At 40.8% G+C, this 20,305-nt stretch overlaps 1 protein-coding gene across 5 annotated transcripts; it reads right to left on the bottom strand.

Moving 5' to 3' along the window:
• Positions 1 to 5,778: 5,778 nt before the first annotated feature.
• Positions 5,779 to 20,214, bottom strand: LOC125301675 (protein deltex-like). Of its 5 annotated transcripts, none has more exons than XM_048254352.1 (12): positions 19,903 to 20,214; positions 19,097 to 19,187; positions 18,417 to 18,551; positions 17,844 to 17,942; positions 15,400 to 15,504; positions 15,056 to 15,142; positions 14,293 to 14,406; positions 10,088 to 10,319; positions 8,925 to 9,097; positions 8,803 to 8,814; positions 6,593 to 6,810; positions 5,779 to 6,270 (listed from the first exon to the last, which is right to left on the bottom strand). In XM_048254352.1, exons 1-12 carry the CDS (start codon positions 19,917 to 19,919, stop codon positions 6,201 to 6,203), a joined length of 1,353 nt encoding a protein of 450 aa, XP_048110309.1. In that variant the 5' UTR covers positions 19,920 to 20,214; the 3' UTR covers positions 5,779 to 6,200. The 5 variants fall into 5 exon arrangements, with proteins under 5 accessions (XP_048110309.1, XP_048110305.1, XP_048110308.1 ...); XM_048254348.1 differs by having other exon boundaries at positions 6,985 to 8,814; positions 19,903 to 20,211; XM_048254351.1 differs by having other exon boundaries at positions 6,985 to 8,814; positions 18,417 to 18,602; positions 19,934 to 20,211.
• Between the last annotated feature and the right edge of the window lie 91 nt (positions 20,215 to 20,305).

Raw genomic sequence — 20,305 nt, 5'->3', positions numbered from 1 at the left:
TAAGATACACGGGGAACTCCAAGAGCTCGAGCTAGGTTCAGCAAACCCATGATCAACGAGATATTGGACTTGAGAAGTCATAATGGCTCTCTTTGTCGGATTCATGCGATATGCGTGTTGCTTGATAGGGGAATGGTCACCCACATCAATGTCATGACTAAGGACATTAGTCTGCGAAGGGATATCTGAGAATAAACCTGGAACTGATTGTATCAGCAGCTGAATATCCTTAGCGCGTGTATCTGACAAATGAGCGAGAAAGTCATTCAAATCTTTTAAAATCTCAGAATTCTGAAGCCTAGGAGAAGACACAGGGACATCACTTAAAAGTTATGCCATCCTCCTCTGGGAATAGGAGGAGACCACAGGAACCACAAAACCCACAGACACAGGACACTCGTCCACCTCTGTCTCAGACTCTCTAGCAATGTACGGCTTCAACATATTAATGTGGCATACACGAGTTTTTCGCCTTCTCTCAGGCGTGCAAATAACATAATCAGTCTCACTAAGTTTGGACTCTACTTTGTAAGGCCCTGAGAACTTAGCCTGTAGAGCGGAGCCAGCCACTGGCAGAAATAGTAAAACTTTGTCGCCAGCCTGGAAGGACCGGTGCACAGACTTACGGTCATAACGAGTCTTCATCTTTGACTGAGCGAAGACAAAGCTTTTGAGCACATGCACAAGCACTATGTAAACGCCTCGAAAAAGAGCTGGCGTACTCCAGGATGTTAGTTTGTTTGTGAGCAGTGGTCTCACACCCCAGCTGTTCACGCAACAATTTTAACGGACCTCGAACAGTGTGTCCAAAGATCAGGTCAGCGGGACTAAAACCTAGTGACTCCCGAGTCGTTTCACGCACAGTAAACAACAACAATGGGAGGCCGTCATCCCACTGTTTTGCAGAATTGTAACAGTATGTGCGCAACATAGACTTCAGGGTTTGATGGAACCGCTCCAGAGCCCCTTGTGACTCTGGATGGTATGCACTGGATATCACATGCTTGATGGACAACTCCTGTAACACCTGCTTGAACAAGCGAGACAGAAAATTGGATCCCTGATCTGTTTGAACAACTTTTGGCAGCCCAAAGGTCGAGAAAAAACGAATAAGTGCTTTCACAACTGGCCGCCTTTTAAGCGGCGCTTAACGGAATAGCCTCTGGGTAAGCAGTAGCGGCACACATAATGGTCAACAGGAACCGATGCCCAGATTTTGACTTAGGCAAGGGTCCTACACAATCTAAAATGATACGTTCAAATGGCTCACTAATGACTGGAATCGGGTGAAGTGGACCGGGTGGAATAGCCTGATTTGGTTTCCCTGCTATTTGGCAGCGGTGGCATCTAACGACAGTGTCTCACTACGTCAGACTTTAGGCCAGGCCAAAAAAAATAACGCGAGGATAATGATGGTAACTTTTCTTGATCCCTAAATGACCTGCAAGATCATGGTCATGCCCCAGTGTTAACACGTGCAGCCGAAATTTAGCAGGAACAACCACCTGATAAGCAGTATTCCAACCCAAATCCTCACTCTGAGAGGGAATCCACTTTCTCATTAGCAAGCCATCTTCCCAATAATATGCCACTGATTTCTTCGCTATTTTTTTCTTTTCTGCAGCTGTAGCACGGCACTTAGCTAAAGACGGATCTTTTCTTTGTTCACGACAGAGCAGCTCCCTGTCAACAGGCAGAAACAGAAAAGATTTCGAAATTTCAGCACCTCCGGAAGTGGACAGGGAACGAGGTGATTTTGGAATTTCAGCACCCTCTGACGTGGACAGCGACCGACGTGCCGAATCCGAAGATTCGGGAGAAGACACAACTGGATTGTCAAATGACATAAATGAATCCGATAAATCGGCAGAGCTGGACTTACGTGCCTGAACACGAGTCACTACACACACTGGAAAGACTTCAGATAGGCTAGGATCTACATCAGTGTGCTCAGACGGGTTCGAAACGACTTCAGGAAGAGGAATTACTTTTTCATGTGCAAGTTCGTTTCCGATCAGGAGATGGATGCTATCCATGGGCAACTGGGAACAAACAGCTACTTTGACAAAACCAGAAATTAACTCACTTTTAATATAGACAGTGTGTAATGGAACCTTCAAAATTCCCATGTCAATTCCCTGCACTAGTACGTCATAACCGCAATAACTTTCATCAGAAAATGATAACGTAGAAGCCAGTATGAAACTCTGAGCGGAGCCTGTATCTCTTAGCATTTGAACAGGAATATTATCTTGCTCACACCCCGTTAATGAGACCATGCCTACAGAAACAAACGGCTCATAAACGGGATCGATTTTCGAATTTGACTGAACTAAAGGACGGACAAAACCGGAACCTTTCGAATATTTTTGCTTCGGAGGGGGTTTCGAATTCTTCATTCTCAAAACAGGACATACTGCAATACGATGACCAAGTTCGTGGCAATAAAAACATTCCCGCGACTCAATCTTCTGCGGTGGACTGTCAGACTTGGAATTTCTCCAGCTCTGCTGCGAACTGGGAGGCTGAGCTGTGTCACGCCGAGAAGAGGAGGAATTGAAAGAGGTTTTGTGCGTGAGAACAAATTCGTCTGCACAGACAGCAGCTTGCGCCAATGTTGTTACCTTTTGGTCATTTATATACATCATTTCACGGAGTCTGGAATGCAGCTTTTAAATTCTTCTAGCAAGATTACTTGGCGAAGATGTTCTCTGGTGTGTGCACGTTGTGAAGTGCACCACCTATCAAATGCATTCTCAAGAAATTTCCAAATTCCACAAACGTAAGCCTGTCGGACTTGCGAAGGCCACGAAAATCTCTGACGATAGGCTTCAGGGACTAACTCATACGCATTTAAAATTGCCGCTTTCACAGTATCATAACTCGAACTTTGTTGCACTGTAAGGGCAGAATACACAGACTGTGCCTTGCCAGTCAAGACCGTTTGCAACAACAACGTCCAGACTTCAGCCGGCCATTTCAATGTAATAGCAACCCTTTCAAAATGCGTGAAACATTTCTCCACTTCACGTTCATTAAAAGGCGGAATCATTCGAGTGTTGCGACTCACATCAAAAGGTTGAGCTGGAGGCAATGGCAAAGGAAAACCAGGAGCAAATGGAAGGACATAATCGGGATGTCTTATAGGAGCCGGTGCAGGAGCATGTACATCAGGCGATCTGACATATTCAGAGGAGCCGAGAGTAAAGGCGCGGTGTCAATCTCGCCCATCGGAGCAGCAGAACCCGATCCCACATGAGCCGACAATAGGTCTAGGCCTAAAGCAGAAGGACGAACAGGAGAATGAACAGGAGAGTGACTTAAATCTCAAGAGGGAACTGAAGGAACTGGCTGAGCGATGGTAAGTCTCTTATCCTCCAATTCCATCTCAAGTTTTTTAGAAGAAAGTTAAGCTCATCGGCGTTCGCTGACGCTCATTCTCAGCCGCCAGACTCTAACCTTTTTAAATCAAGCTCGTGCTGAATCTCTAATTTCTTAATTTCAAGTTCTTTATCCAATTCCTTCTCTTTAACCACCCGATTTTCCCTTTCAGCGCATTATGCGTGCGCTTCTAACTGTAATTTGCGCTCTTCAAAGGAGTACTCTCTAATTTTCAGTTCCCGATCAGAAGCATTGCTCGCAGATGACAACACAGGAGAAACTACACCTTCTCTAGCAGGCAGAATATTTTTAACGACTAAACCTAAACCCACAGCTTTAAGGAGCAATTCCTTACGCTTCTTGTCCTCCGAAGTAAGTGTGATTGAAAAATGCTCTGCAATTTTTTCTAATTGGTCCTTAGTGCAAGCCGACAAAAGATCCTCGGAAGGACTTTTAATAAATTCTTCAACCGCAGACATTGGGACAAACACTGACGAAAAATATAGCCGAATTAACTCAGTCTGCGGTAGTCAAATTTAACAAATAACGACCAATTTCCGTCGTTCACAAAAAAGGCTTATCTAATTTCTAGGCTACCCCCTCTAACCCAAAAACGAATGCTCGGACCAACAGCCACCGAGCAGAGGAAAAAAAAACCTCAAAAGCCACGATCAAACATTTGCCACTTAATGCCACGAAAAAAAACACACAGGCTTTGTAGTTAAACAAAGGCACTTGACTAAGAAGTCGCCACCAGACGCACACAAGCGAAAAAAACGAACTTTAGCAAAAAACAAAAATATAATGTTAGTCTGCCCAATTGCGCTAAAGCATCGTTCTAACCAATAACCCAGACTGGGCGAAGCTCTGGACCCTAATACCCTTAAACTAAAATAAACCTAATTATCTTCGAAGCTTACCAATTGGAGGTTCGCAATGAACCTCCCCCCGGGATTGCTTCACAAAACCACCACCAAATCAAAAACATAATCAAAACACTAACTCACCAGAGCCTCTTGGTCGCAAGCGCGCTTCCTAAAAAAAAACTGTTACCACATCCAAAACAATACGACGGCACGACTAAAGCGATACAAAAACTGGAGGGGGGGGGAATTTAGGCCCAAGTTGCTAAATTGGGAACAAAAAAAAACGGATAGAGCCCCCATTTGTTACATCCCGGTCTAGGGCTTGTGGGATATAACAAAAAACGGGCAGACACAAAACTTAAGAAAATGGTGTATTTATTAATACAAAAAAAAACAGTATGGAAAAATGTCTAAATTAAGAAAAACACGGCCTACAAAGTAGGCCTCGGCGGCCAGGCGCTCACTCCTGGTCTCTCACCCCAGGGAGTGAGAGAGATGACGGCAAGTTGCTCGGGCAAGGCCCGAGGCTGGCCCTAGTGGCAGCGATGTGCGGCAGCGACGGTGGCGATCCCCACAGCTAGTCAGCGAGAGAGCTCAATGACGTCAGCCCCCTTTTAAAGGGCCGGGCTACCCTGACGTCATAGGGTTTCACACCACCCCTCAGCTGCGCCAATCTGCCTAGAAGAACACACAACAAAAGTAACAAACACAAATAATAAACAAGACCCACAGGGTCGTAACACACCCCCATCGAAAAACTGTTGGTAGCATCGGCTAACTAGCGCCAGCTTTCTGAGTGCAGGGGACAAGCCGAGATGAGCAAAGAGACATACGTTCACACTCGGTATCATGTTTCAACACACTTTAGGTCAATAACACACCGGAATTCTCCTTTAACTCCTACTGGGTCGCTCGCGTTGAGAAGTTCAACTTTTGCTGCACCGACGGACGGCGCGAGCCAATCAAATTACGAACAAGCGAACAACAGACAGCACCAGCCAATCAAATTACGGTTATACCTTAAGTCATTTGCATAGCTACCGTCGGGAACACCCACTGGCATGCGTTGACGGAACACAACTGTGTGTGGAAGCTGTAACGTGCAGAGTCACCTTCCAGCCTTCTAAACAAACTCAAATCAATAACTCCACAATTCATTCTGAAATTAAAAATATTTTGAAACAAACTACCACACCAATGGGTTACGATAATTATTTGAACCTGATAATGAATGATGATGAAAATGCATAGAGCAACTAGCCCATAATCCAAAGCAGTACGGTCTGAAACCCCCGAGAAGGCACAGTGTGAACAGGAAGAGCTGGAGTGCACCAGAAAAGTGCAAAAGTTGCAATTACTGCCATCTGCTGCAGAGGTGCGATGGCAAGAGCACCCAGTAGCCTCATTCTGGCTTACAATGGCCACCGGATGAATAGGCGCATACATGAAAAGGGCACTATTATACTTTATACTTTGTTCACTCCAGGTTTGCAATGACAATGAGGTTACAATGACACTTAAACACCCAAGATATTCCAAACTGGCAGTTGTATTTTTATTATTCATAATGGCAACAAACATTTTCAACTATATTTTCCCTCCTCTGAGGCATTAAAAATGTTTTAAACAAATTAATGTAAGTTCCATACAATGGTTTTAAAAAAAAAATAATTTTAGTTGATTTGAAGACCCCAATATATATAATACTCCATCACAAGATATTAGGGGGAAAAACCAGCGAGAAAAACCAAGACATTTTCAGTAGAATAAACTTTTGAGATTTCCCTGCTAGTTCCCAACATTGCTATGATCACACACAATTCAAACAGCCCGATATTAATCAAATATGTAAGTAATCTTAAGAACAGAAAGGTCAGAAGACTAAATACTTGGATACTATCACAGACATCCACCCTTGCTGTCTGAATCTAAGCCTTTAATATGGCAGCTTCTTCACTCGATGCCTTTGGCTTTGAGTTCATCTCGCACTCTCTTCAGGTAGTCATCATCCGGGTAGCCAAAACTGGCAAAGGAAGCAAAAGTAAGATTAATGACAACCTTTTAGGCTACATTTTTCTGAACATGAATATAAAAAGAAATAAATAAACTATCTAACTACATAACACCTCAGATATATTAATACTTTCACACTGGATAAATGGGATATAGCCAACTTCAACCCAGATCCCCATTTAGCCTTTATGTATTTAAATTCAACACAGTCAATTCCATTTGTGTTTGTAAGCTAATTTCCCTTTTTTAATACATCCTGCAACATATCTGATGCATTGTTTTTATGTGCTAAACAGCATTGCTGAGTAGCATCTATTTTATTAGCCGCCTACCTTTGTGCTCCTCCATGGATGTTGGTTTTATGATGGACGTCGTTCCAGGTCACACAGTCATCCGTGCCACTGGTGCGTGAGGTGCCCACTGTAAATATCAACCTCTGGTCAAAGGCCTTCTTCAGGAGTGCCAGTACCTCCCTCCCTTCCCTGTTGTCTGGCAAGTAAGCTGTTCTATGTGTACCTAGGAATGGTTTACCTGGCTTGGGATGTTTGTTCTGCCAAAAATAATTGAGAGAAAATAGCATTTCAATATAGTTGTTATATATTATTACGGTATTAAACCTCTACTGCAGAATATTAACCTGTTACTTTTCTGGTATGCTACCTGGTTATTAGGAAAATTACATACAGACAAAAAAGATTTAAAAAAATACCCCCCACTCCCTTACCGACTGAATGCCACTGGGAATTTGATAGTTAATTACTATGCTGCCACATCGTTTAAACCCAGGAAGGGATAGACTCTGTGTATAGTGTGTCATCGTTCCATTTGGCTGGTCTCCCACAATCTTTCCAAACACCTTCTTACACACCGGGCAGCTGGCACCCATGCTTTCCACTGACTGTCTTAGGCAGTCCTTACAGAAAGCATGGCCACACGACAGCTTCTCTTTGTCGGTAAACTCGTCCATACAGATAGGGCAGGTCTCGTCCTCTGAGGGTCCACTTCCATCTTTTCCTCCAGATAGTCCTTTGTGATTACCATTTGGTCCTTCTCTTGAACCTGTCTCCCTCTGTTCTTGTCCTTCATATCCATTTGCTGCCTTCCGCCCAGGTGATCCTAGTTTTCGTTCCTCTTCTCCATATAGACCAGTACTGGTGGCTCCATACACTGATGATCCATATCCTTCTGCACCACCCTCAAATCCCCTATTTGCTTTCCATCCTGCTCCTCCTTGCTCTCCCATTTTCTCATAAACTCCTTCCCCACCTGCTGCTCCATGTTCCCACTCCATTTCTTCATTCTCTTTCACAGCTTCCCATGCTAAGCCATCAACATACGGTCTCAAAAACTCGATACCTCGCTCATATCCAATTATGTCCTTGTGTTTTTCATCAAAGATAGGTCCAGGTAGCCTCTTCTCGATTTCACTTACTGCAAAACGTAGATGATCTGGAAGGCCAATCATCATCCAGACTCCACTCTCAAATCCATCTGCAACAACAAGAGATGAATTTTGTTCCCGGATGTCGCTGAGATGCTTCTTTACCATCTCTGTTTGGTTGTGAGATGCGTTTTGCAAAGGACAGTACATAGTTGTCGTGAGAGCTTTTTGATAAAGAGACATCAGTGCCCTGAGGGCATTCATTTCCAGATTGACTATTTGATTCCCCCTGGTCTGAGCTGTGATAGTTACATCTTCATCGGTCTTCTTTTCCTGGAAGTCAACACCAAATTTATTCTCAAGATCTTTAATTTGCTTCTTGAAAGCTTTCTTCATGAGCTCCAAACAGCCATTCGTAATGTGCAGCCCTTTGGATAATAGAGGGTCCTTGATGTTCATCTCAATTACTTTGGGTGCATCCCATCTCTCACGGAGATTCATGTTTTGAGCTGTGTCCTGCCATGCACTCTCAGATCTCTTTGATCTTGGATCATCCTTGTAATCTATCAGATTCAACTCTCTCTGTGCTATGGCTACATGATTACGTGGCCCTACTAGTTTCCCGTTCTGGGCAGAGGTATTAAGCATGAGTTTGTCATCCAAGCTCTGAATCTCCTTTACCAAAGCAACCACACTTGGTACTGGGACACTAACAATATCAGCAGCGCATTTCAGGAACATTTCTTGAAATTCCTGAGAGGCATTTGTGACTGACTTGCTGTTGGCTCCAGTAGTCTCTTCAACTGAAACACACACATCAGCTTTGATCGTCACTCCATGTTTCTCTTCAATACTTTCTATTTCCTTCCTGTGCATGTGATTCAAGTACCAATACTGATACAGTGGCACCCTCAAAGTCTCGCTACTAATCTCTCTACTGGTCTCCATCTGGTCGGGGTTGGTGTGTTCAGACACAGTGTGGGTATTACTTGTTATTGGCTGTCCAACAACTTGACGGAATTCCTTGTAAAATTCTTCCACCTTTTCAAAGGTCCCGCTCACAGTGAGAATACTATCCTGTGTAATGTGTTGTTTGAATTTCCTCAGGAGTTTATTAGCAAGATGAGGGTCATACTTCTTGACATCCACAACCGCACTCACTGTTATTGGGATCTATAAAAAGGAAAGAATTACCAGTTTGGTCACTGTCAAAATACTATTTTCAAAAAAGAGAAAATGCAATGATAATCATTAATTGCAATAACAGTAACTGTTATACATGCCTCTCGTGCTTTTTCCCCAGACTTTGCATATTTTGTGCGGAAGGCTGGCACTGGAGAAGGCTCATCTATTGGCTCATCTACTGGTACTTCAGTTTTGAAGTTCACCGTAGCTTCTTCATTTATGTCCTTTAGCTTTAGTGTTACTGTCTTTTCGGTTAACAGCATTTCACAGGCTAGAATTAATTATTAAATTGAGATTAGACATAATTTCAAGACTCTGGACCAATGACATACAAACTATAATACCATCGTACTAGAGCAGTGGTCACCAAACTACGGCCCGCCACCTCATTTTGGGTGGCCCCCCAAAACATGTCCGTGGCATATAGCATCTGGCCCGCATGGGAGTACGACATCGTCAAACTATAACCTCCGCAATTTCCCCCATTCATTCTCTATGGCAAGTCTTAACAGTACACATGTAATACTCTTTTTGTCCACAGGTAGTTGTTTTGGCGCTGTTTCACATTTGCCATCGAAAACGGAATGAAATGTAGGCTTACCTGCAAACAATGTAAGAGACCTATGCTGACTGCATCAGTGCTCAAAGTATTCTAAAAGTTTATCAATTAATTGTTAATAACTAACTTAACTTCTATTCAAGTCATATTTCTGGGACTTTCTGGGATAATTATTTCTATTTTTTTATTCACTCGTTCAAATGTTCATATAGAGTTCACAAAGTTCTCATCAGGTGAGTGAAAGTTAGAATGGTGGTCATTTCAGATGTTTTTGCCAGCACTTCATACAACTCACATTGTTTGAGAACTTTAAATTATTTGTAGGATATTGGTTGTTCAAAACTTGAGCTGTGTCTGCAAAGACACAGAGTTCAGAGTTCACACATTTTGAATAAAATACTTTTGGGACTCCCTGCTAATACTTTTGGGAATGCCAAAGTATTTTTATTAGTATTATTTCATTTGAACTACATTTTACAATGATATGGCATGATAGCAACATAAACACAGCTAACAATGGTATTAAATTGCAGTAGCCTATGATTAAATGTAATGGAATATTCAACTGAGGTAGACTGCTGTTGTTCACAGCACAAAGCTGATATACTCCGAGTCTCTGGCCCTCTCTTAGAGCCAGTCATAGTGAGCTGGCCCTCGAAAGAAAAAGTTTGGGGTCCATTGTAGTAGAGCATCTTTTCTTACCTGATGAAGAATTTACGATAATCTTTGCTGACAATGGGTCTGAAATGGTGTCCAAAATGTGTAGGCGGCAAATCTCAACATTCCCAGGAAGTTTACTGCAAAATGTCTGGAGGGCCTTCTGTAAACTCATTTGCCATTTTTGTGGCCGTTCTTTTAGTTTGCATTTTATTTGCACAAGGACCGCTGCAACATCTTGGGGGGGAGACTGCTGCATCAGATCCTCTGATGGTTTCTGTTTGAAAACAATTAAGCATACATGTTATCAAACATGCAACAGAACCTGCAACTATGCTATATATTTAAAACGAACAAATACAGTTTATTTAATCAAAAAATCCCTTTAAGACATATCTACAAATATATCCACAGATTGTAACAGTGTTGGTTGCTGAATACACACAATGTTCAACTGACTGCAATAGGAGAGTCGTGTGAGGCGCAAACATGTGGACCTGTCGGGCCTTGTGTGCTGTAAAAGTCTACAGTTCTATGCAAAGAGCCATAATAATCATAATGCTATGCTGTACTGCATTTTATCTTTGAACCGAATGATTAAAGGATGACTTGACTCTGAACACTATGGGGGGAGGCACCCTTTTTATAGAGATGTCTATAACTTATGGATTTTAACTAGCCAGTGATTTGTTAGGGGTAGGAGTTTTCATCCTTTAAAAGGCAACTTTTCCTGTAGTTCGAGGCTTTGACTTCTTCTACTTCATATTTACTTCACTTTCAATTCTCTACTTTTCCATCATACCATCTATCCCCCTACAACATGTTCCCAACTCTTTTCGTACTTTTCCTTACTCTTCTGTTTTGCCTCATCTCATCCTCGTCGGGCTACCTGCAAGCGCCGTCCGCAGAAGGGGCTCAGCGCACCAGCACAAGAGTGGCCTTGCCAAAACTCTGGGTCCGGGAGAAGCCATAGATCCTCGCAAGATCGTACATCGTGACATCGTGAACTTTTCTATCCCTCCATTTCCAGAGCCGGACAGCAACAGAGTACATTTACTTGAGTACAGTACTTGAGTACAATTTTGAGGGATCTGTACTTTACTCGAGTATCATTTTTGGGGAGTACTCATGACTTTACTCAAGTACATTTGAGGGGCAAATATTGTAATCTTTACTCCACTACATTTCTATCCATAACTGTGAGTACCCGTTTTCTAAAAAAAAAGGAAAAAAGAAAAATCTCGGAAACCCTCAATTTGTTGTTTCCCTCTCAAACGTGATTGGATTGTGCAGGCGCCACTGATTGGGACAGCCTATCAGCAATCACCTTCAGCTTTCCGCCAAAGTCAACTCCATGGTCAGATTTAGATAAGACGAAACAATGGATGAAGACGCAGCAGGTCCATCCCGAGAATGTGCCAACCTGTGGCCCCACTTTGCCAGACTATTTCAATTTTCTGAACAAGTTAAGTGTGCTTCAAGTGTTTCAATTACAAAATAGTATTTTGTATTTGAAATACGTAGCCTATTTTAAATACATGTATTAGAAATACTGCCCGTCCCTGGCAACATGGTAAAAAGATGAAAATGACTTGATTTTACTTCCAATTCTTTTTACATTCTCCAAGGTATTAATCCATCCATCCATGTAGGACGTTTCTGTACATAAATGTAAGCACTGTGGCAGTAGTAATGCAATATTTAGAAAATGTAGGCTACTCTTGTACTCTTGATACTCAAGTACTTCAAAGTCAAGTACTCAAAAACAAGTACTTCAGTACTTTTACTTAAGTAGACATCTGACTGTTGTACTTTTACTTGTCTAGTAAAATTTAGCAAAGGGTATCTGTACTTTTACTCAAGTAATGAAGCTGTGTACTCTGTCCGCCTCTGTCCATTTCCTTTAGCTCTTTTTACAATGTTGTGTTCTTATGTGTATGTAATTTAAGTTAGTTTACTGTACCTCTTTCTATTCTGCAATCAATATTTATCCTATCTACATCATACACTTTGCTATAATCTTATTCTTTTGTGTTCTGATTCCCATTTACAGTATATGGGACAAGGGTATTTCTGTGTTAGAGAGCTAGTGTTTGGTAGTGGTGATTCTGCAGACACAATGAAACAAATGCTTGCGCCAACTTTTATTTACAACCTCTGAGGCCAAACGTCTCTGTGCGTGAGCCACTTAATGGGACCTAGTCATAAACATAATAACTCTAAAATTCGTACTAAACCCCCCTCGGAAGCCTGATCAACTGAACCAAATTTCAAACAACTGATGAAACTGTGCCCCTCCTGGGAACGAGCTCTTCCCTGTTTGCTGCCATGCTGTTTGTGTGTAGGAGCTGGGAAGCGGTGAGCCCACCCTGAACTATGGGAGCACAAGGGGAGCGTGTCGGTGGTGGAAGTTAAAGAGAAAACCCATTTTCATTCAAATAAATCGCCCTAAACGTGAAATTCTAATTAATCAAATCATCCAGATTTTAACAGTTCAGTAGCCCACTATAACTCCTTCTCGTACTGTTTGGTCTCTTTATTGTCTTACAGATCAAGTAAAATTGTACAGTTTGCCCTCTAAGCCCAACGTGTAATCATTTTGTTGTGCTGTAAAATGTCTCATACAGCATCAAACAACTAAGCATTTTTAGCCGACTGGTCACCTGATAAAGTTTTACGCTGTAGCCCAAGTCAATGACAGATAACGTGAGGACGACCACATAGGCTACAAATAATTTCGGTAGAGTTTGCAATTGCAAATCTATGTGTTAAGACGAATGTTTTCTGTTGTATAGGTTTTGTTAGGTCTCTTGTGTTAAGACGAACGTTTTCTGTTGTATAGGTTTTGTTTTGGTCTCTTTATTGTCTTAATTGTATTGATTTACTAATTGCAGCACAAGTCAAATTTCATTCAACATGTGCATGTAATTTTTTTTTATAATTAAGTGTTCCACGTGCGCTAAAAAAGTGCCCACTATGTTTCATGCAGCCCGGTCTCTCAGAAATCGTTGATGAAAATTTACTGAAAAAAAAACTGCCTAAACCTATATGACCGCCGTTTCGCTAGTGCAGTGGTCATAATTACCTGGACAATACAGGGAAACTAAAAGGAAACAACAATTACTTAATTTATCGTTAAGGTTTGTAATTATCATTAACAGAATGTCAACAGATTTGAGCATCTGTTGATAGTCTAAAATCCAAGACCATCCAAGTGTGACCATATTTCCTAGGTAGGCTACCATCATTATTGCATTTAATGATATCAGAGTAGCCTACCAAATGGTCAAGCTTGTCTATTGTACCCTGGCATATTTTCAATCTGTCGTTAGATTAATAGATATATTAATCGGTATATAGCCGGTAGGCTAAGGTTTTATCTGGTATGGTTAACAAAACTAAACCATGGAAAAACAAACAAAAAAGCATAAAAACAGGTAGGCATATGTGTGTCTTTTACACCAAATAAAAATATTTTCCTCTCATAACTTTTTTAAACCTGGCAAACTACTGTAGACGTCAGGGTTAAGAAAGCAACACCATTGAATTTTTATATCAAAATTTCAAAAGGCCATGGCTTGAAAGTGGTCAGAGATGAAGTCCTACTGTAAATGTAAAAATCTTTGAGTATAAACAAAAGTTTATGAAAAAAATTACCCATCTAATTTGCCACTGGATGGCAAGCACCTCAAATTATGCACCTTTCAGTAATTACTGGATGAACATATTTGAGCAGGTTTACTTTCTTTTTGTCATATTACCCACACCCTTTATGTTTCTCGCGTGTAATACAAGTAGGCCTATTTCCTGAAAACTTTGCGCAGCGATTTTGGGTTTGAATCAAGCTCTGGATGTCTAGCAAATAGTGGAGCAGAGTACAAATGAGATGTCACCGTACTTGGATCTATCGTCTATTTTAATCAGTATCGCTGTTTGTCGCAATTAAAAATATCAGTTCAGTATCAGTGTTTTACCACATCAGACTCTCTCGCCCATCCCTACCGCATGTAGGAAGAATATCCCGCTTGCAAGTTCATTGTATTGTACCCACCGTGCGAGGGGGAGTTTCATAGAGAAAAAGCATCAGGCTTGCCTGGTGTCCCTTTAAAAATAAAAGCAGCGGGTGTGTTCGATCATGCAGTGCTGCACAGATGTGGCTGAATCTTTCAATACAACCAAACCTTACGTTAAGCCAGATCTGCGCAGCGCTGATTTGACCGAAGTACAGAAAAGCAGGAGTTTTCGCTAACCATTTCATCCTGATCTTGGGAACCTTGGCCAAAGGGACTCTGTTGTGACATCTGGCCATACTGTTCTTGTGCTCTTGGTATTTGTTCCAGGGTATTTGTTGTCATTCCTGGAGGCTGGGATAAAGTTGAATTTGCATCTGACCATTATTTACATTTTTTTAAAGCACAAAATTCATGAATAGACCTTAATATACATCTCTAGCACTTTCTGTACTGTTTGGAAACAGCCATCTCTGCATCAAATGGTAAGAGGTGCTTTTTGGATGCAGGGGCCTTAAGTGCATCTAAAAGTGGAAGAGACCATTAAAATTGATGAACGTTTGGGGTTAATGCATGATAATACATAGTGCAAAATACACTATGCATGAACTTATTTTGGCTTGTTGATATTACTGTACCTTAAAATTTAAAGGGGAACTTGGCAACTATTTCAATGTAATAAACCCGTTTAGAAATCATTTGGATGATTAAATGACCTGTTCCGGTGAAAATGGTAACTTTCCCCGCTGCGCCTAGTGTCCCCAGGCGGAAAACCAACCTTGCAACATTGAGACTACTGTCCCGGAAAGAGAAGTGAGAAGGGAAGCAGAGGGGGAAATCCTGCCAAGTTTCCCTTTAACTCATTCAAGTAAATATTTTCTGCTGGTGATTTAACAAAACATCACTAGCCTTGGAGCTTGCTGTGGGTAGAAAGGAGTCTTGGAATCTCTGCTGTCAGTGATTCTGAAGATAGCAGAAGTGTTGATAAGTTGAGTCAACCTACCTCAGTGAATTTCTTTGGGACTGAACTTGTTGTTTCTCTATATGTGGAAGGATGACTGGAATTTCCTTGGGTCAAGGGGGCCTGTTGCTGGAAAGTATGGATATATTTCAAGATTAAAACTACTGGTAATTATGAAATATAAATAAATCTACACAACCATTACCTTTTCTGCAGATGGATATTTTACTCTTCAGCTTTCTACATAATATCTATTTGACCAATTTCTTTGTCACCAGTAAAAAGCATAGGCTGAAAACTACTATCCTAGAGTGTTCTTCAGATACTGTCCTGTTGTACATCACAGTGCTGTTGTACTACTTCTCAAACAATATCATTGTACTTACCGGGCTATCTCTACTGGATTGTCCAAAGTGTTGATGTGATGTATAGGGTGATGATGGGGTTTTTGAAGGCTGCTTAGTTATAGCAGCTAAATGTTTGGGAACATCCTGAGAGGAAAGCATGGAGGCATAGCAAGTTAACAGTTGTTGCTTTCAGGTGTCAATGCAATTCAAGAAGAGTCATGGCACACTAATCACATTGCCGTATTCTAATGACTAAACTCAGAGCAGAAATGGCTCCCTCTAAACCTCAGCTATAACTGAACAAATAATTTTGCCATTCTATCTAGCGCATCATAGTTTTCAATGAATAAATACAACCACAAGGTTTTGTTTTCACCAAGCGGAGCTCATAGACTATTGCAGTGTCCCCACCTCCCCCCAACATTCTAAATCAATTGTATGCACCATATTGCTATTTAGCATAGTAATATTATACAGCATTTAAAAGCTTGGACTCTTGGGAATCCATATATGACAACATCGTTCATGTACAATCTGTATAGTGTTTTAGATTGTGAGATTAATCTTACTATGTCTCAATTAAATTTGATCAAAAATGCCTGGTGCCTCCCTACTTTCTAGCTGCAGTGTATATCCCTTAGCAATAAGTAGATGCAGCTTATTGGGTATTGAAGTATTCACAGGAATCCCTAGAAATTGAACATTCATGTTGTTTTATCCAATATTAGTTGTGCAGATGTATAGTCCATCTTATACACACCCATTGAAGCAACAACGAAAATGCAAAAATAGAGACTTTGTGTAATCATTCCATATTTTGTGTAGTCATTCTATATCAGAACCCCTGATATACATTCCAAATAGTCTACAAGAAACCTCAAAGTGTTACCTTTCATTTGAGACCAGGATTATGCTTCTACACCAAGAGGTTGCCACACAGTAAGCCTTTTATTGTCAGTATGCATTTTGGGTAACCAAAAGTCCTATGGGGAGTTTCCATCGGGCATTTTACAAAACACATGAGCATACCTTGGCAAATAAAGGTCTAAAGTACTCATATTTCATTCTATATACTGACAATCAAATGTTTACTGCACATGAACCCCTTTGTGTAAAAGCATAATCCTGGTCTCAAATGAAAGGTAAATTATGGAAAAAGTCTAAAGTCTACAAAAAGCTATTTTTTTTTATTGAGGCAAAATCTATCTGATTCTGATTTTGATTTAATTCTACTATGACAAAGATCCTCTTAAGCACGAACAATCAGTAGATCAGTTGAACGCTCCCACATGCCACACAAAAGCTTTACAGTAGTTAATGCATGAGACACGTTGCTCATTGAATGAGAGCCCTAATTTCAGCAATGGAGAAAGTGCAAAGTCAATGTTTATTATTTAAATAAATGATTTTAAAGATATGATAATATAATATAATATGCTACTATGTTGCATAAGACTGTGACAAGACATGGGCGCAATAAGACCTAGAGCTGTACACATTTTGCCATTTTAGATCTATAGCTAACCAGGCTTTACTATTTATTATTATTACAACTTATTAGCCCTCAGAAAAGACGATTGTTGGATAATTTTCATTGAGGAAGCGCTGTGTTGAAAGGTGCACTCACATTTTTAGTTCTCCGTAGCTACAGCATAACCTACATATGATAGAGACTAGTTGCTGGCAGAGGCCTCAGAAATACCCTTAGACAGTATTTTTTGTTTGCAATAATGATTTATCTGATAATTAAGTATCCATATCTTGGTAACTTTTGCAAAATCTAAATGAAAAAGTCTACCAGTGTTTTAGCCAAAAATAGCAGAGCTACGCAAACATACCAGTGCACAATGGTGTAGGGCACTTGCATAGACCAGGGGTTCTCAATTTAGTTTTCGTGCCAGGGTCCCCTTGTCGGACATTTTTCTGAGGACCACCATATAATTGTATATTGACGATGTGGACTGGCAGTTAAGCTACACAACAGTAGGGATGGTTCATTATGACCTGAGTGAAGCGATTAGTACTGTAGATGCAATAGTCTGGAAACACAAATATTTCTCCATACCCTTGTTTTCTTTCCCCATACTTATCCAGACCTGGAAAATTACTAAAAATCAAATTCCATACTTTTCCAGGTTTTCCATACTACGTTAGCCTGGCTAAGGCCAAACCTCATCTCATTGAGATGGGGTCTGGGAACTACATGTACATTTTCGCGTATTTGAAACGTGGTTTACAAATGCCCAGAGCCGTTTATTGGGCGCTACGAATGTCTATCAAATGCGTCTGTACATAGCTAATAACCGCTTCGGTGTGTCATGTTCATAGACTAGCGGATTTTTGATGTATTACAATTTTTCGCACTTCTGGGTAGGCTTCATTGTTCAAATTAGAATGTTGCCGCTTGGTCATCATCGTCCATCATCGTCCTTGGCCATAGCACCTCTGGTGAAACTCTACACAAAAATCTATTATTATTATACCTCAGATTTCGTAGAACTTTGGGGAGTATCACTGTGATTGTGTGCCTGTGTTCCTGCTGGGTCTACAACACCAGATGAAGATCCTGTAGTGGGGAACAGCTACAGAACAAAATAAATGAAAAATCATTTAGATAGATAGATATCAATAACATTTTTTTGACTAAATGTAATTATTTATATTTTGCAGTGGAGGATAGCCTGCTGGAGGATAGTGTGGCAAATGTCATTTGAACAGGTTCAAGGATTCTGATAATTTGGTGACTTTGTCACTTCTGTAATCCAACATTTTAAAAGTGTGATACACATACAACATGTTTAGCATTTTGCAGAGATGGCAGGATCCAAAATGGGAAAAAGTTCAACAATATATAATTTTAGGTGCTTGGAACAGTGCCTTGCATATTCTCCAAACAATGTTCTCATTAAGAGCAGAATCTTTTTACGAGGGCTAGCTGAAGCATATACATAGGCCGATAAAGTATACATATTCTGTATAAACATAATGTCATTTTACAGAAACTTTAAATCAAAATACAGCAACTAACAATATCACCAATGTGTCAATATATCTACCTCTCTGTGTGGCGCTGCTTCTCCATCAGCTTGGGAAGACATGTCTTGTTGCATTTGTGATTGTTGCTCATGGTGAATGTAAGTGCCCTGGTTTGGAGGCCCTACTGCACCTGACTTAGGTGGACCTGTGGGAGGCTTTTAAGATAATGAATGTTGAATTAGCAAGATCAGTGATGGTATTTCCATCTGTAAAGAAGAAAGACATATTTTTATTCATAAACAATGCAGATATTTATGTGGATCCTTTGCATGTGGCTGATGGTGATTTAACTGATACACACAATACACTTGGTGTGACCAAGAACTACACTTTTCAAGAACCTGAGCTGTTTATAATTAAGTATAAGATGGCCACAATCCCTGTAATGAGTGAGACAGAGACCCTAGTAAAGAGTACACCAATGAATACATCCCAAGTGTATAAGTGTACATTTGCATAATCCTACCAGCCTACCTCTGACTTGCTGCTGCGATTGTACCAATTATCATAATACCTCCTCTGAGACTGGACTGTAGAATCCTTTTATACAGCTTGTTGACAAATGTTGACATTTTAAACATTATCATAAACTGGATTGTTTTGGATCCAAGTTAGCCTAACAAGTCAATCAAATTTCAGGATGTGACCCTTAATGATTCTACTGAATATTTTCTGATGTAAATGTCCAAACATTACTTACATTGCTTCCTGGTACATCACATTCCATAGACCTATGATCTCCTTGTGAATCACGACCGTTCATAGCCATTTTCACCAGATGTTTTTCCAACCTATTGAGAGATTGTTTTAATATGTCCTGGATATCAGTGCACAGAAGTCTAAGATATCAGACAAAAAGAACGTCCATTTATGACATATTCCGACCCATCAGACATAGGCTGCTTCCTGGAACACATGACCGTCCAAAGTCTTTTCAAAATGGATTTTGAATTTGAATGTTTACTTTCGCCAAAGTAAGCAAAGATAGTAAACTAGTAGGCTTAGGCCTAAACAAACAGCACAACATGGTTGCAAATAGTCTGCACACACTATTAAAACTGTTGATTTTTCTTAAACAAGCGCTCACGAATTGCTGCGTATACCTAACACTTTCGTTTCGGTTTAGCCCATCAGAGATTTTCCGTAAACGGGCTCGTTTCATCAAGCACCGATGTTAAGCAAATTACAAAAATCTAGATAAATACATTCCTTTAATGTGTTTATTTTGGCAGCCTACACGCTATGACTTTTAACATCCTGAAAACATCAGCTAAAATGAAAGCTGTTGACTGCTACTGCCAAAACTCAACCGTCTGATAAAAAAGGCATGGCCCGAGTTTTGGAAATGGCAACTGTCTAAAATCACAAGTTAAGCAAATTATTCCGTCGTTCGTCATAATGTGCAGAGTCGCATGGTCCTGGTCACTGTCAACTGCGAGGCTAGGCTATTAACTTTTCAGAAACTCTTAAAGCAACACCAAAGCACTTTTCCTCTGTCGCACGCACGCTATTTGTTTATCCATCACTGGCTCCTTACGTTTCTCCAGGTTGTCCGTTTCGGGCTCTTGTTTGGGGTAGGCTAGTTACACACAGTGGTCTTTAGTTGCACCAGAGAATGTCTAATAATATCCGTAGACGGGCTCTGGTTGCACCTTGTTTGTTCAATGAAAACGAAACCGAAAGGCCACTCGCATTAGAGGTGCACTTCGATTGGCTGTTGAGCTCAACACAACCTTTCGCCAGATTCATGCAAAGTATCAACTGTAAACAAGCTAACTGGGCCAACGAAAGTTGTACAACAAGCTGAACTAGTCTTCTTTTTAAACGGAACCGCGTGTTTCCTTTACTTTACAGTGGCAAGCGGGATAACGGCCTTCGATGTGTGTCCAGTTATACGGAATTAATGGAC

Source organism: Alosa alosa, chromosome 10 (assembly GCF_017589495.1).
Source record: "Alosa alosa isolate M-15738 ecotype Scorff River chromosome 10, AALO_Geno_1.1, whole genome shotgun sequence".
Taxonomy (NCBI): domain Eukaryota; kingdom Metazoa; phylum Chordata; class Actinopteri; order Clupeiformes; family Clupeidae; genus Alosa; species Alosa alosa.
Note: the sequence above shows the minus strand (reverse complement) of the source record. Positions and strands in the feature narration are given on the sequence as shown.

Excerpts from the sequence above, each read along its gene's own strand:
- LOC125301675 (XM_048254348.1), bottom strand. Across the intron at positions 18,552-19,096 it reads GTGATGTACCAGGAAGCAAT|CCTCCCACAGGTCCACCTAA; the intron begins GTAAGTAATGTT and ends TTATCTTAAAAG. Across the intron at positions 8,815-8,924 it reads CTGGGGAAAAAGCACGAGAG|ATCCCAATAACAGTGAGTGC; the intron begins GCATGTATAACA and ends TCCTTTTTATAG.